This window comes from Amblyomma mixtum, chromosome 6 (genome assembly GCF_055824585.1).
Source record: "Amblyomma mixtum isolate Tamu chromosome 6, ASM5582458v1, whole genome shotgun sequence".
NCBI lineage: Eukaryota > Metazoa > Arthropoda > Arachnida > Ixodida > Ixodidae > Amblyomma > Amblyomma mixtum.
In genome coordinates this window covers 118,524,051-118,536,683 of record NC_143017.1, presented here as the reverse complement: position 1 = coordinate 118,536,683, position 12,633 = coordinate 118,524,051, and the positions used below count along the sequence as shown (strand labels likewise).

Genomic DNA, 12,633 nt, shown 5'->3' with positions numbered 1-12,633 from the left:
ATCTTCACCACCAACACGCGAGATGGCGCCACCTGTGCGATCGTGACAGAGCGGCTTCGCCGCAGACGATGTGAATATCCGACTTATTCTGTTCGAATCAGGTAAGTTCGAATCAGGTAAAGACATAACATCTTATTATAAGGATAGGCACCGCGTGTACCCAGCCCCTGCAAAGGGACTGGGGAAAGCAAACGAACGCGTTCTACTTAGACTATTCACTAATACAATGCTGTGCCCGGCAGTATTAAAACATTTCGATCCCGCGTTCACTGGCAGGTGCAAACACTGTGGCGAGGTGGCTGACACCTACCACATGGTTTGGGCTTGCCAGCGCAACTCAGCTCTCCCCCCCCACCCCAACCCTACCAGAGAGGAATGGGAGGCGGCCCTGCTTGGCTGCTCGGACCTTCAGGCCCAAAAGGCTTTGGTCAAGAGGGCTAAGCTGGCGGCTTCGACCAATGGGGTCCCGGAATAGGGACTCCACCCATTGCGGGGCTCTTTAAGAAAGCCTCACCTCTTTTATTAAATAAAGGCTTTTCATCATCATCATCCACTTCTCTGCGAAATTTCAGCTCGAACAATGCGCCCGTTTAGCTGGGAGAAGCATTCTACCGCGCGCGTTTATTTGCGCAACACGCGATAGAGAAAGCGAGCTGTTAAATCGCTGTTTGTTGCCCTTTCCAACACGCGCACTTGCTGCCGCAGGGAGAGGACGCTTCTTGGTACGCAAACGTGGCCTTACTCGGATATTTTCAAAAGCCAAGAAATGCGCCTCAAGAAACTGCGCGCGCATATCTGTGCTTAGCATCTGCGATTTGTTCAGGCCATTTCACATTTTCCCCGTCATCTCGGTCAAGTTTCTGCACGTCTGGTTTTTTCGATAATCTCAGACGGCCGTTTTGTTACACTTATTATGAAGAAAATCCACGACAAATCACGCGCAGTAAAAGCTGGAATCAGTTTACGTTTCCGGCTGTGACATCCCCTGAAGAATATGCGATAAAAAATTACCGACGATTACGTTACTTCCTAATGCGAAATTTGAGCGCAGCAAATAAGCTGTTTCACCTTTTCGATAGATTGAGGCAAAGAAATCGAGCAACACATGTATGCGCTGTCACAGAATTTTTTTTTTATTTTTCACACGTATTCCTTTAACAAAGACTCCACTAACAGTTCTTGACAGTCATGAAGGAAGCTTTGTGGTCGGAGAAATAGACTGATATATGTTCGACTTGGTACACCAATGCTTGATTCTCAAAGACGAGATCTATACAAGTGCCTCGCGAGGTTGTCACAGCCGTGGGACGCGTTACGAGCGAGAGGAACGGGATGTTCTCCCGCATAAGTGTTAGGAAATTGCTGTTTGTCTTTATGTCAACATTAAAGTCCCCCACTACTAACATCGGTGTGGATCGATGGACGGTTAATGCGAGTTGCAGGAAGTTCACGACGTCTTTCGTGAGTGCGGTAGGGGCGAAGTAGGCAGCTACTACCAGCAAGCCGTTGGGCAACTTTGCGGCGCACAGTTCGCCAACTTCATGTGACGTGGCAAACATTTCGACTGGTATTGCAGAGAGACCTGTGCGCAAGTAGATAGCGACTCCCGCCGCTCTGTTGTGGTCTCTGCGAGCACCAGAGCAGTATAGGAAATCTATGATTTCGAGAGGCTCTTCGGGATCCATCCAGGTTTCAGCAAAGCAATGTACAGAGGAATGGCGCAGAATGTGATCGTGGTGTACGTCCTTGGCATGTGCGGCAAGGGAGCGTACGTTATGAATGTGGTTGTGAATGATGAATCAAGTGCTGCCAGCGAATGACGCGTCCATTGGCTGTCTGCGTGTGTTACTGATGTGTGGTTAACATGTTAAGCTTCGCCTGTAAGAGTGGAACGCGACAGCGTCTTGCAACGCTGCCAGGGAGTCCACAGAACGCCATCGCCAATTCGGCTGTACGCCTTGCTGGACGGTAATTTTTTTTTTGAGGAAAGGAAATGTATCTCTCTCGCATATCTGGGGGGACACCTGCACATCGCCGTAAGGGAAAGGGGGAAGATGGGAGTGAACGAAGACGCCGTATTAGCTAGACGCGCCTTTGTTCATTCCAAACCATTCAGCTGGCATTACGGAGTGGCTAGCGTGCTCGTATCTCACTCCGGAGACCCTGGTTCGATTCCCCAACTCGACCAATTTCGTTCTCGGTTTTATTGATTTATGCGGTCTAACTAGAAAGGTTAATTAGGCTATTTCATATTTATATTATTGCATTTCTATCCATCGTGTTCTGTCATTAACCTGTCAATTGTTGGAACTGTCTAGGATGTTCGACACAACGTATATGAAACGAGCAACGTCTTACTGAATGGGGAAGTGCGTGGTGGTGGAGGGAACGCGGCTTCGTACTTATCTGTTTTTTTCAGCAGCGTCTTCTTCCGCGGACGCTGTTGTCGCTGCGGCGCGCGTCTTTTCTTCTGACCTCTTCATTCTCCTCTATATTAATTAGGCTAATTTATTAATTAAGCAATTAACTAAACTCAGTCCAACTTAGTTGCAGCATCACTATACGATCCCTTTGATTGGTTGCATGGTTACTAGCCAAAGTACAATTGGCCCCATTTGAAATTCGCGCACTGTGACGTCACGAGCATTTCGACCAATTGAAAAGCGTGACATTGGGGGCGGAGCTGGTTACGAGGCCGACGCCGACGCCGACGCAAAACCCAGGAACGGACGCCAAAGAGCTGCGCTCTAAAAGCGAGGCGCACTTGAAGCGACGCCTTTTCTGACGACCTCAGTGTTCGAGACAGAGAGCATAAACAGATAATGCCTCCAGCCTGCAGACCTTGCTAAAGCACCGCGGACACGCTGCTTCGAAATGCGGGGAAATTTTGCGAACGCTCGCGACATGTACCGCAAGTCCGTAACGGGTTGCGGCGGTCTAGGCGACGCGCTACCTGCTGCGAAAAAAAAAAAGAAAATGTAGAAAGGCGCAGGGATGGTTTCCGAGAACGACGACAGGTGCCGCCACCGTTGTTCAGGAGAGGAAAGTGCGCATCGGAACGATTGCGTCCGCCTAAAAACGTCGCCTGCTGGAATGACCCTGCGATCTGCTCAGTTGCACAGTACAGTGAAACGAAATACAGCGGACGTGGCGATAGAAGCAGCGTTGCGCGCGTTACGCACCTCCTCACGTGCTGGCCCTCTGCAGTGAAACGGAGAAATCGAAACTTGTCACTGCAATTGCGGCTTCTGAGCAGCGTTCGTGACAATAAATTAACATAATAATAACTGCACAGCTGTGACATGTGTGTTTTCTGCAAATAAAACATACTGTATTGTAGAATTGTTTTGTCGGCAACATGAATAATAAGGAAGTATAAACAAAAACAGGGGGGTGCGCGTGCTTGACAGAATGGCTAGAACAGCCGCCACGCCATCGTCTGCCGCCAAAGGCGTTGTTTGAATCCGTTCTAGGCTAAATCTTGGCAAGGGCATTTTCTCTGCTTTCATGGACTGGAATCGACGAGTTTAGTGTTTTTTTCTGCGCGAAAATAACGCTGTGGCAAAATTTTAGCACCTGTGGGGAAGCAGCGGGGAGGGTAGGCGGCGCTGTTGGGGGCGAGCGGCGGTGAAAGGAAGAGCCTCGAGAACTCCGCCAATGGGGATAGCGTTTCTAGGAGGGGGACCCAAGCAAATGACGCCATACGCCGTAGAGAAATTTTTTTGTTGTCTGCGAGCTTGAGATTCAGGAAAATGTCCGCCATTCCTAGTGTTCACTAATGTTTTGTGCGCGTTGAGCGCGAGTCCGTGCAGCGAATGTGGATGTGATACCAGGGGTCGTGAAGATGGTGTTCTATTCGTCGTGGCGCTGCGGCGAGGCCAGGCCCCGGGGTTATTCGATATGCGGTGCTTTGTGGTTCGCTTCGTCGTAGGCATCGAGCGCTGGATGGCAACCTAACTGCGGTTGAAAGGGACGTGTCTGTCACGTGGTTGGCGTTTTTCTTTGTTTGCCCTTCCCGGCGGATCTGGTTTGTAGCTCGCGTCCGCACCTGGATGTGGAAAACCGCTGGATGTGCTTTCTGGATGTTCGTCGGCCCACACCTGTGAGATGGAACCGATCTGGAACGGGTGAGTCCGCAAGAAGGCCCGCCGCGGCGGCGCTCCGTCGAGCCTCTCGCCCCGTGGTGCGCCGGCGGCTCGCGTCTTTCGTTTGGGGCGACCCGGTGGTGCGTGTTGCCGCCCGAACCTCGCGTGTGCGGGCCCCGCGGCGCGCGACCCCGCAGGATTGATCGCGCCGGGGACCGCATGGGATCGCCGCCTGCATGTTGTCGCCGGTGCCGTTCAGGATATGTTGCATAGCAGCGATGGCCCCCGCCCTGACGGAAGCGGCTAGCCAAGCGGAGAGCTTCAGTCTGCCCCACTCGCCGGCTTCGTCGAGCGTGTGCGGCCACCCCGTTTCGCCGCCTTCCGAGCGGCTCGTGCACAAGGTGCGCAGTGGAAAGTTCAGAGACCACCACCTCTGGGACAGCGTGAGCCTCGCGGCGCTCGCCAATGTCAAGCTGCTCCGGCTGCGCGAGCAGGCGCCGGCCCACTGCGCCGCCCATGCCGCGGCGGCCATGAACCGCGTCATGGGCCTCACCAACGGCAGCGCGGCCGCGCCGCTGCTGCCGGGAGAAGACCGCGCCGAGCCGGCCACGCCGCCGCCGGCCCGGGTGCCGCCGCGGCCCCACGAGCTCCAGGACGACGCGGCGACGCCGAGCGAGCCCGGACGCCAGCCGGGCAGCCTCGAGCTGCTGGAGCTGACGCGGACGCGGCGCGGTCTGCTCGAGCGGCGTGCCGAACGACTCGAGAGGCGGCTTCGGCGGCTGCAGCTGCGGCAGGCGGTCCAGCACTCCGCCGGCCAGATGGCCGCCTTCTTCGAGCATCAGCAGACCTCGCTGGGCCTGCCCTGCCTGATGCCTCAGAGGCTGCTGCACCGCAAGCTGCGCGACAGCGCCGACATCAAGGCCGAGCTTCTGCTGCAGAGCGAGGACGTGAAGAACCTGTCGACCGCCGCGCTCGTCAGCCTGGTGCGCAAGCTCGAAGAGTCCCACGGCAGCGCGCCCACGGACCTGCGGCTGAGCGCCGAGGACCGGGTCGAAGGGGACCGCGTCTCCGGAACCCTGCGCGCGACGCTCGCGCACCAGGAGCGCGCCATCGACTCCGACGCCACCGAAAGCAGCTCGGGCGGCGAGAGCGGCGACGACGAGCTGCCGCCGACGCCCTACGCGGCCCGGAACCTTCCCCCCCTGCATGGATTGCCGCCACAGCAGCCGTTACCGACGAACACAGCGGAAAACAGCCCGGCGTTACCCGCCGCGACGCCAACGACGCCGGGAGGCACCTCCGTCGAGCGCAAGCCGTCCATGTGAGTACTGGGTTCTTCCTATCCTTTGTGTGCCCGGCGCTTTCGCCGTTGCGATCGGCGCTCCGCGCGAAGCTAACCGCCGACTTTTGCATTGAGGGCTGTGTGTCGCCTGATGCCACTGCTCAGTTTTTATCGAGAGCCTCATGCGCCTTGGTTTCACCTTCGCTACATGACGCTGTTTCAAAACGACTGTGTTACGTAAACACGATCTCTTTGGATTTGTATCTGTGCTTGGCAGTGTTTTCGGCCCGTCTCTGTAATGATGGGGATTTCATTTTCATGTTGTTCGTGGAACGACACGGCTTCTCTTTATCGCGGGCCTTGGGAGGGCAGCTGTTTACTGCGCTCTGCGAAGCAGATCGATCAGCCAAGTGAGCCGGCAGCGGTTGGTTTGCAAGCATATGCTACCCAAATTGTGGATCGTTCTCGGGAACTTGCGCACGCTGGAAACGCGTGCGCATATTGCCACTGCGTCAGTTTTTCTTTAAAAGTACCGCGCAAATCTCCTGTGTTTCACGGTGAAATTTATTTGGGTCCTGTATTTTCGTCACCCGCCGCGAAACGGGTTTCAACGCACATTTCCGCGTGACATTAAAATAATAAAAGCTGTCCTGGGCAGGTCTTAAATAACATTGACGTCATTTTGTGGTGACCTGCGTGACGTGAAGGCTAAAGCTTAAATATTCGCACTCGTTTTCTCGCTTCGAAGAATTGGCGGGACGGCGTCAGTATGCGAAGGATCTTTTGCGCAGTCGTTGCATGCTCGCTCTCTGGGTCGCCGTTGAAGGTTAGCGGAGGTGAGCGGCGGCGGGCGCCTTTTGTGTCGTCCTTGCCGGCCGGCCTGCTTTTTGTTTTTTTGTACTTTCGGATTTTTTTTTTCTTCCTGGTGTAGCCGCCGCTTCCTCAAAAAAATGTTTCCGGCTGCTATGGTTGGGCGCAGGAATTTTCGTCGTGCTTTTTTCTTGGCATTAGGTTTTGCGATGACGCGTATGTCGGGGCACACGTAAAGAAACATGATCGCCGGTGGTCTTGTGAACGGGAATCGCGAATTGTTTCCCGATGAACGCACTTCTGAGGGCTGTGTCGTTTTCTACGACGTTTACAGGCGGTTTTGACCTTCAGCGATGTTGTTTTAGAGGCGCGGTACGTTTTGCGCTGTTGGCCACAAGCGGAATCCCATTTGTGAGTCACTGGCATAAGTTATTGGTCGTTTTCTTTTTCTGAAAAATTTGTTGCCAAGCCATATTTGCGTCATCGTCTTGAACCCAGGCTGAAATTTAGCCGGGATCCGTGCATTTAAGTTCATGTAACAATGAATTTCTGGCATAGCAAAAATTATATGTATAAATACATAAGGGTCAAATGCACATAATTTTGTAATAATTAAAATCTCTTCTAGTACCGACACTACAAAAGGGGGTGTGGCATTTCTTACGAAGCTACTCATTGTGTGTTGTGCCTGGGTTGTGTGATGTAACAGGCCGCATGGCCGTCGATATTCACTCGTGTTTGCTGAAGGATAAAATTTTGAGCTGGCTTTTGGTCACTTCAGACAAGTAATGACCCAAACTCTGTTACACTCGGCAGTTTATCCAATCAATGCGTACACGACAGGTTTTATGGCAGTATCTGTAACATCATAAGATGTCTATTGTTTCTTTAAAACCTGGTTTCAGTTTCTTGTTGTTTTTTTTGTCATCTTTTTCAACACTTGCTTTGTATTTAGAGAAACTCTTTTGTACTGAGGCAATTGGACTTTAAGGAATTTGATATGATTATCAACTCAAACTGTTCAAGAACCCTCGGAATAGACCTTTAAATGTTAAAACCTTATTCTGTGTGAACTATACGGTAGTTCTTTTTTTCTAAATATCTTACTATAATATGTCAACTCAGTTCTCACTGTCATGGCAGTTAATATCGCACATCTGCCTGCAACCTCAGCCACCGCAATGGCTCAGTAGTTAAAGCATTGGGCTGCTAATCCGAAAGACATGGCGGCCGCATTTCGAAGCCAAAATGCTAGGGGCTTGTGTACTGTGCGATGTCAGTGCATGTTGATGAACCTTGAGCTCATCACTACGGCGTTCCTCATAGGCTGAGTCGCTTTGGAACATAAAACCGATACAACCAAACCAAACCAATCCTCGCTACAGCCCACATTAAAAAAATACGGCACACTGATCATTGGTGATTGACATCGTAAGGCATGCGCTCAGCCTGGCTGATAACATAATGGCGAACACAACATGCTGACGTATGTTTCTCCGCTGTGAATCCGTGTTACCGATGGAGCCTAAAGGCATATTTCAAGCAGAGAGAGTGAAGATTCCAAAAATGAGCCTTTTGTCAATATTGAAAAGATGGACCTGCTTTGCACTAACACCCTAAATAATGCCGATCATGACTGGTTGTAAGAGAGTGTAATTTTTGTGTAATTTTTTCTGTTCATTGGGAAGGAAAAACATACTTGCCAAAGAAATTTCAAAAAAACATATTTTGCTGCCCATGTGACTTGCAGACTGCACTTAGTCTCTGCAGATGATTATGTACTGAGTGCGGACAGTCTAATTAAAGCTTGTTTTTCAACAAGTATCGAGCCCTGACGACTGTATGCCGGGTGTGTGCGATAATGAAAGTTACGGTATATGGCTGTGAATGATTGAGTTTATGAAAACAATAGTCTGGAATCTAACACGGAAGAATGAGAGTAAGCATGTTAGTCCGGTGTTTTGGGCTGTGTGGTTGTGTGATGATTCAATGGTGTTAGCTAGAATGATTGCTGTGGTTACCAAATCGCTGATGCATATTCGAGTTTTGGCTTGTGAAGGGCTCAGTAAGGTAATAAATTTTATGGAGAAGGGAGCTAGCTTTAAATTGCGGCGAAGAAAGTGAAATCACCAGTTTGTGTCGTTGGCAGCACGCATGTGATCAGATCAAAAAAGGTTTCGTAATCACGTGTCCTTAGTCTACTCTCTGCCTGCCCGTTTTACATTTCCCTTTGCTTGGAGTCTTTTCTGTTGCTCTAACTCATGGTTGGTTATCTTTTCTTTGTATCACCATGTCCTGCTCATTTTCAAGGTAGACCAAACACCTCGTGTAGAAGGAAGGAGTTTGAAATCTCAAAGCTGCCACAAATCTTCACTCATTAAAAGAGGGGGTGGGATGTCGGAATTGTGTACAACCAGGCAAGGGTTCTGCATGGTCTTGATGAACAGTGCCGAGGTACCAGTGTGTCTCTCCTAGACAGAGTGAAGCATTGAAGCAAAAATGCGTCCCCTTACCAGAACTGTATTAAAGCTACCCAGGCGTAGTAGTAGTTTTCCATTTTTCATTTTAATCTAGCTGATAAACTTCTGGTGCTTCATGCGACTAATTCACATGCAATGCATTTCAGCCCTCATAGGCATGCTCCTTGCTTTCATATTCGTGGATAGTATGTATTGTTAATGTTGGGCAACAGTGGTGAGGTACTTTCCTCAGTGCCTTGGATTTCTTCCCTCTTTCCACTGAACCAGCTTATCACATCGAGGATGCCTGATGTTGAGCATTTCAGTACAATAGGGCTTGCGAACTTACTCTGGAGTGCTGAGAAATGATGATGATGATGGTGGTGGATTTTTATAGCACAAGGGCATCTGTGGCCAAAGAATGCCATGGCACAAGGTATTTTTGTCTTCTCAAGGTGGGGTCAAGGACCCATTTCCAAAGCATTTCACCCTAAGGAAGCCGAGCACCAGGCCAGGGGAAAGCTTGTACCCATTATATCGCCAGTGGGTACCTAGCGGCACTGGGGATCAAACCCCGCACTTCCCGCATGCGAGGCGGATGCTCAAACGACTAGGCCACCGCTGCGGTCCAAAGTGCTCAGAAGTGCTGAGAAATGACTAGACATATTGCCATTAAAGGGACATCAACGACAAATAGAAGTTGGCCTCTGCTGATAGCTTACCGTGTTCTGATGACAAAGAGGGTACTTCCTCTGAAAACTGTGCATCCATGCGCCTTTCTGGCAGTGCTCGTATCCCTCATAAGTAAGGCACTGACCAGCCTTGTGACTATCATCGAGCTCTCGGCCATCAGGTCCCATTTGCTGTGCTGCAGTTCAAGGCGTGTAAAGTATTGTGAATAGCTTCCGCTATGCACTCCTCTCTCCACGTGTTTCTTCCTCCTCACTCTGTCCCTCCTTTCTCCTTTACCACCAGTATTCTGGTGCCAGCCCTGAGGTTGGCAGTTATAGTGCGACCGGCTCCTTTCGGTTTCTTTGTCACCATCCATTTTTTGCGTTCAAGCTGAGGTGTGTCAGGACATTAATTGTGTGGATCTGTCAGACGAGGCCGCACTGCCATTCACTTGCATGCAGTGAACATGCAGTGTTTCTTGGTCTGGGTGTCCGGAGTTCTAATCAAGTGTCAGAAAATTTTTGAATTAAACTCTCTGGCCGATAAATGCATTTTTTCCTGCCAGACATAATGTGCGTAGCTAGAAAAAGGCACGAGATCAATTTTTGTTAGCAACAAAATTGGGAAGAAGTTTCCATCAGCGGCCCGTTAACAACAAAGTTACAGGCCACAACACAAAATGTACTGAACACCTAATGGAATTGCTAATAATGGCTATACATGCTTGTGTGGTGAGATCTGCAGCCCTGTTCTGAATTTTTGATGTTTGCATGTTTTCTTTTTCAGATGATGCGTTAGACATTAGTATACATGGATCATACCATGGTGTTAGCCTACGACTGCTGCATAATTTATAATTGAATTTTTCTTTGGTGCTGTTTCGGTGTCGTTTTCATCAGCCGAGCGATGGCTGTGACGTGTAGTTGGTGCTTAGGTTACTTGAGGTATGTGAAAGAATGGCAGTATAACTGCTGATAATGGTGGCTCAGTAGCTATGGCGCTCGGTTGCTGACTGGAAAGACGCGGGTTCGATCCCAGCCGCGGCGTTCGAATTTCGATGAAGGCGAAATTCTAGAGGCCCACGTGTACTGTGCGATGTCAGTGCATGTTAAAGAACCCCAGGTGGTCGAAAATTTCACAGCCCTTCACTACGGCCCTCATAGCCAGAGTAGCCTTGGAATGCTAAACCCCGATAATCCATGGATCAAGTTTATTCTATTCACTTATAGCAAAGGGGAAAAATGAATGCTTGAGGGTGTCAGTTGGTGTATGTGCATGCTTATGCTGCTATTTCCTTGACTAAGAAATAAACGCCTATTTATATTTTCTTGTGCAACAATTGGTGCAAAAACTTACCGGATATTCTGTCACTATCGATGATAGTGATGGCAGGCCATATGATGCTGCAAGTTTGGTAGGGAGTCAGTAGGTTTGTATTTGTTATGGATGAACCTCAGTGTTTTTTGTTGCACTCTCCCAAGCAGAGTGATGTTGGAGATAGATTGTGGGAACCGAACAGTGCTTGCATATTCTAAAATCGGTCTAACAAGGGTAGTGTGGGCAAAAGCTTTCATACTTTGTAATCTTGTAATCGATCATTTAATCTATCTTGTAAGGAAGAGCAGCGCAAGGTTGCCGAGATGACATAAGCGATGTGTGCATCCAATCAAAGGTCAGACGTTAGAGTTAAGCCTTAATTTTAACGTCATTAAGCTCGTCCTTCGCGAACAGCATTAAAGGTTAAGGCTTTGTGCACTGAATATTTTTTTTTTCGGCGTGTCATGGATGTCGCACCTGGCCTTGACCTGTTGACCTGTGGGCAATGTTTACCTTTCCCGTGAGGACCGGCGTTTTCTTTTTTTTTTTTTTTTTTGTCGTCGCGTTCATGTCAGCAGCGTGCGTTCAAAAATCTCGCTTCGGAATGCCATTTATTGCGCGAGGGTAGCGTGTTGTCGCTCGTTGTGCGGGGGGCGGCGATGTGTTTCTCGTTCGCCGTTCTCGAAACGCGGCCCTTTCTTGTCCCAATCCGCTTCATGTTTCCTTCGCGTCAGTTTTTTTCTTTTTTTCTTTCTCGCTGCTGGGCGTCGCGAGGTGTGGGACGACGCGTCGGGTTCTTCCCATTCCAGGCGGCTATTGATCAAGCGGCAGACGGCGCATTGTGCCGACGACGGAGCGACCGCCTTTTGTCTGAGCGCATTGATTACTGCGCGAGCCCCGCCGCTTCCCGAGCGCGCTCGCTGGGTGCTCGCTTCGTCGCAATTGCCGCAGCCGGTGTTTGGTTACGCGTTCTTATTTCTTTTGTCCTCCGGGTGCCCTCCCTAATTGCGCCAGGAAGGCCGGCGGCGTGCGCGTTAGATGCAGTCGAGCCCCGCACGTCCCAGAGGGTTTCAGGCACTGTTGGATAACTTTTTTTTTTTACTTTTTTTTTAAGCTGACGTTGACCCTGAATGCCCCTTGTCAGCCCTTTCCGGTGTTTGTCTTCAATCAACGTTTCTGGCTTCTCCTGCGTTGAGACCCACCCCCGTGTTGTATCGCTGGTTCCAGGATCCGTTCACGGGCGCATGATGGAAAATGAAAGTATTTCGTCCTAGGTGGATTATTGGCTCGGGTTATGGGGAATGTTTTGCACGCTGCAGCGGTGCTCTCTCTCCTCCCGTCCCCTGCCCCGCCCAACCCAACCCCTGCTTCATCCGTACATGTTTACATTTACAAAGTGTCGATCAGAGCTGTCGCCCTTGTCGATTGAAAGACGAGCTAAGGCGTCCGTTGAAGGTCGACCTACTAGGTGGTGTGTGTGTGTGTGGGGGGGGGGGGGGGGGGGGGTTGGAGTCTAAGTGCATCCCCGCAAAATTACGCAGTTGTGTGGCGTTTTGTTTCTGCGCAAACGAATTTCAAAGGCCAATGTCATGAACGCAGTTTATTCGATCTGTACGGGCAACACTTCGTTTTCGACGCCAAGAGCATTAATCGCGAGGTTTTGCACCTGGCTCTACAACGGCTATGCCTCCCCCCTCCCACCGCTGTCATCTGTTATTTTGTAGAGTGATTTGTCGTAAAGGAGAGGGAACTGTAAAAGAGAAGGGAGATGCGAGTATAAGCTTAAATTGTTGGAAAAAAAGAAATGTTGTCCTCTAAAGAAAACAAAGAAGAAACTTGATGCTTTGCTAGCGTTAACTTTCGTTAGGACGCGGCCCCCATGTTGCGCGATTGCGCCATAAGGATCTTCAGCAGTCATGGGAATTTTCCGTGTCGCACGAGCCTCTCGACGTGCGTTTCCTGCCCGTGCGCGAAGCGATGCTGCGCCTATCTACGCAGCAGCGGCGAA

General features: G+C 50.3%; 1 protein-coding gene across 1 annotated transcript in view; it reads left to right on the top strand.

The window, feature by feature from the left end:
- The first annotated feature begins 3,652 nt into the window (after window positions 1-3,652).
- Window positions 3,653-12,633, top strand: part of nsl1 (non-specific lethal 1) — a 97,297-nt gene continuing 88,316 nt past the window's right edge. The window contains exon 1 of the mRNA XM_089548950.1: window positions 3,653-5,406. Within this exon, the coding sequence (XP_089405076.1) occupies window positions 4,322-5,406 (1,085 nt within the window). The 5' untranslated portion in view covers window positions 3,653-4,321. The remainder of the gene's footprint in view (window positions 5,407-12,633) is intronic.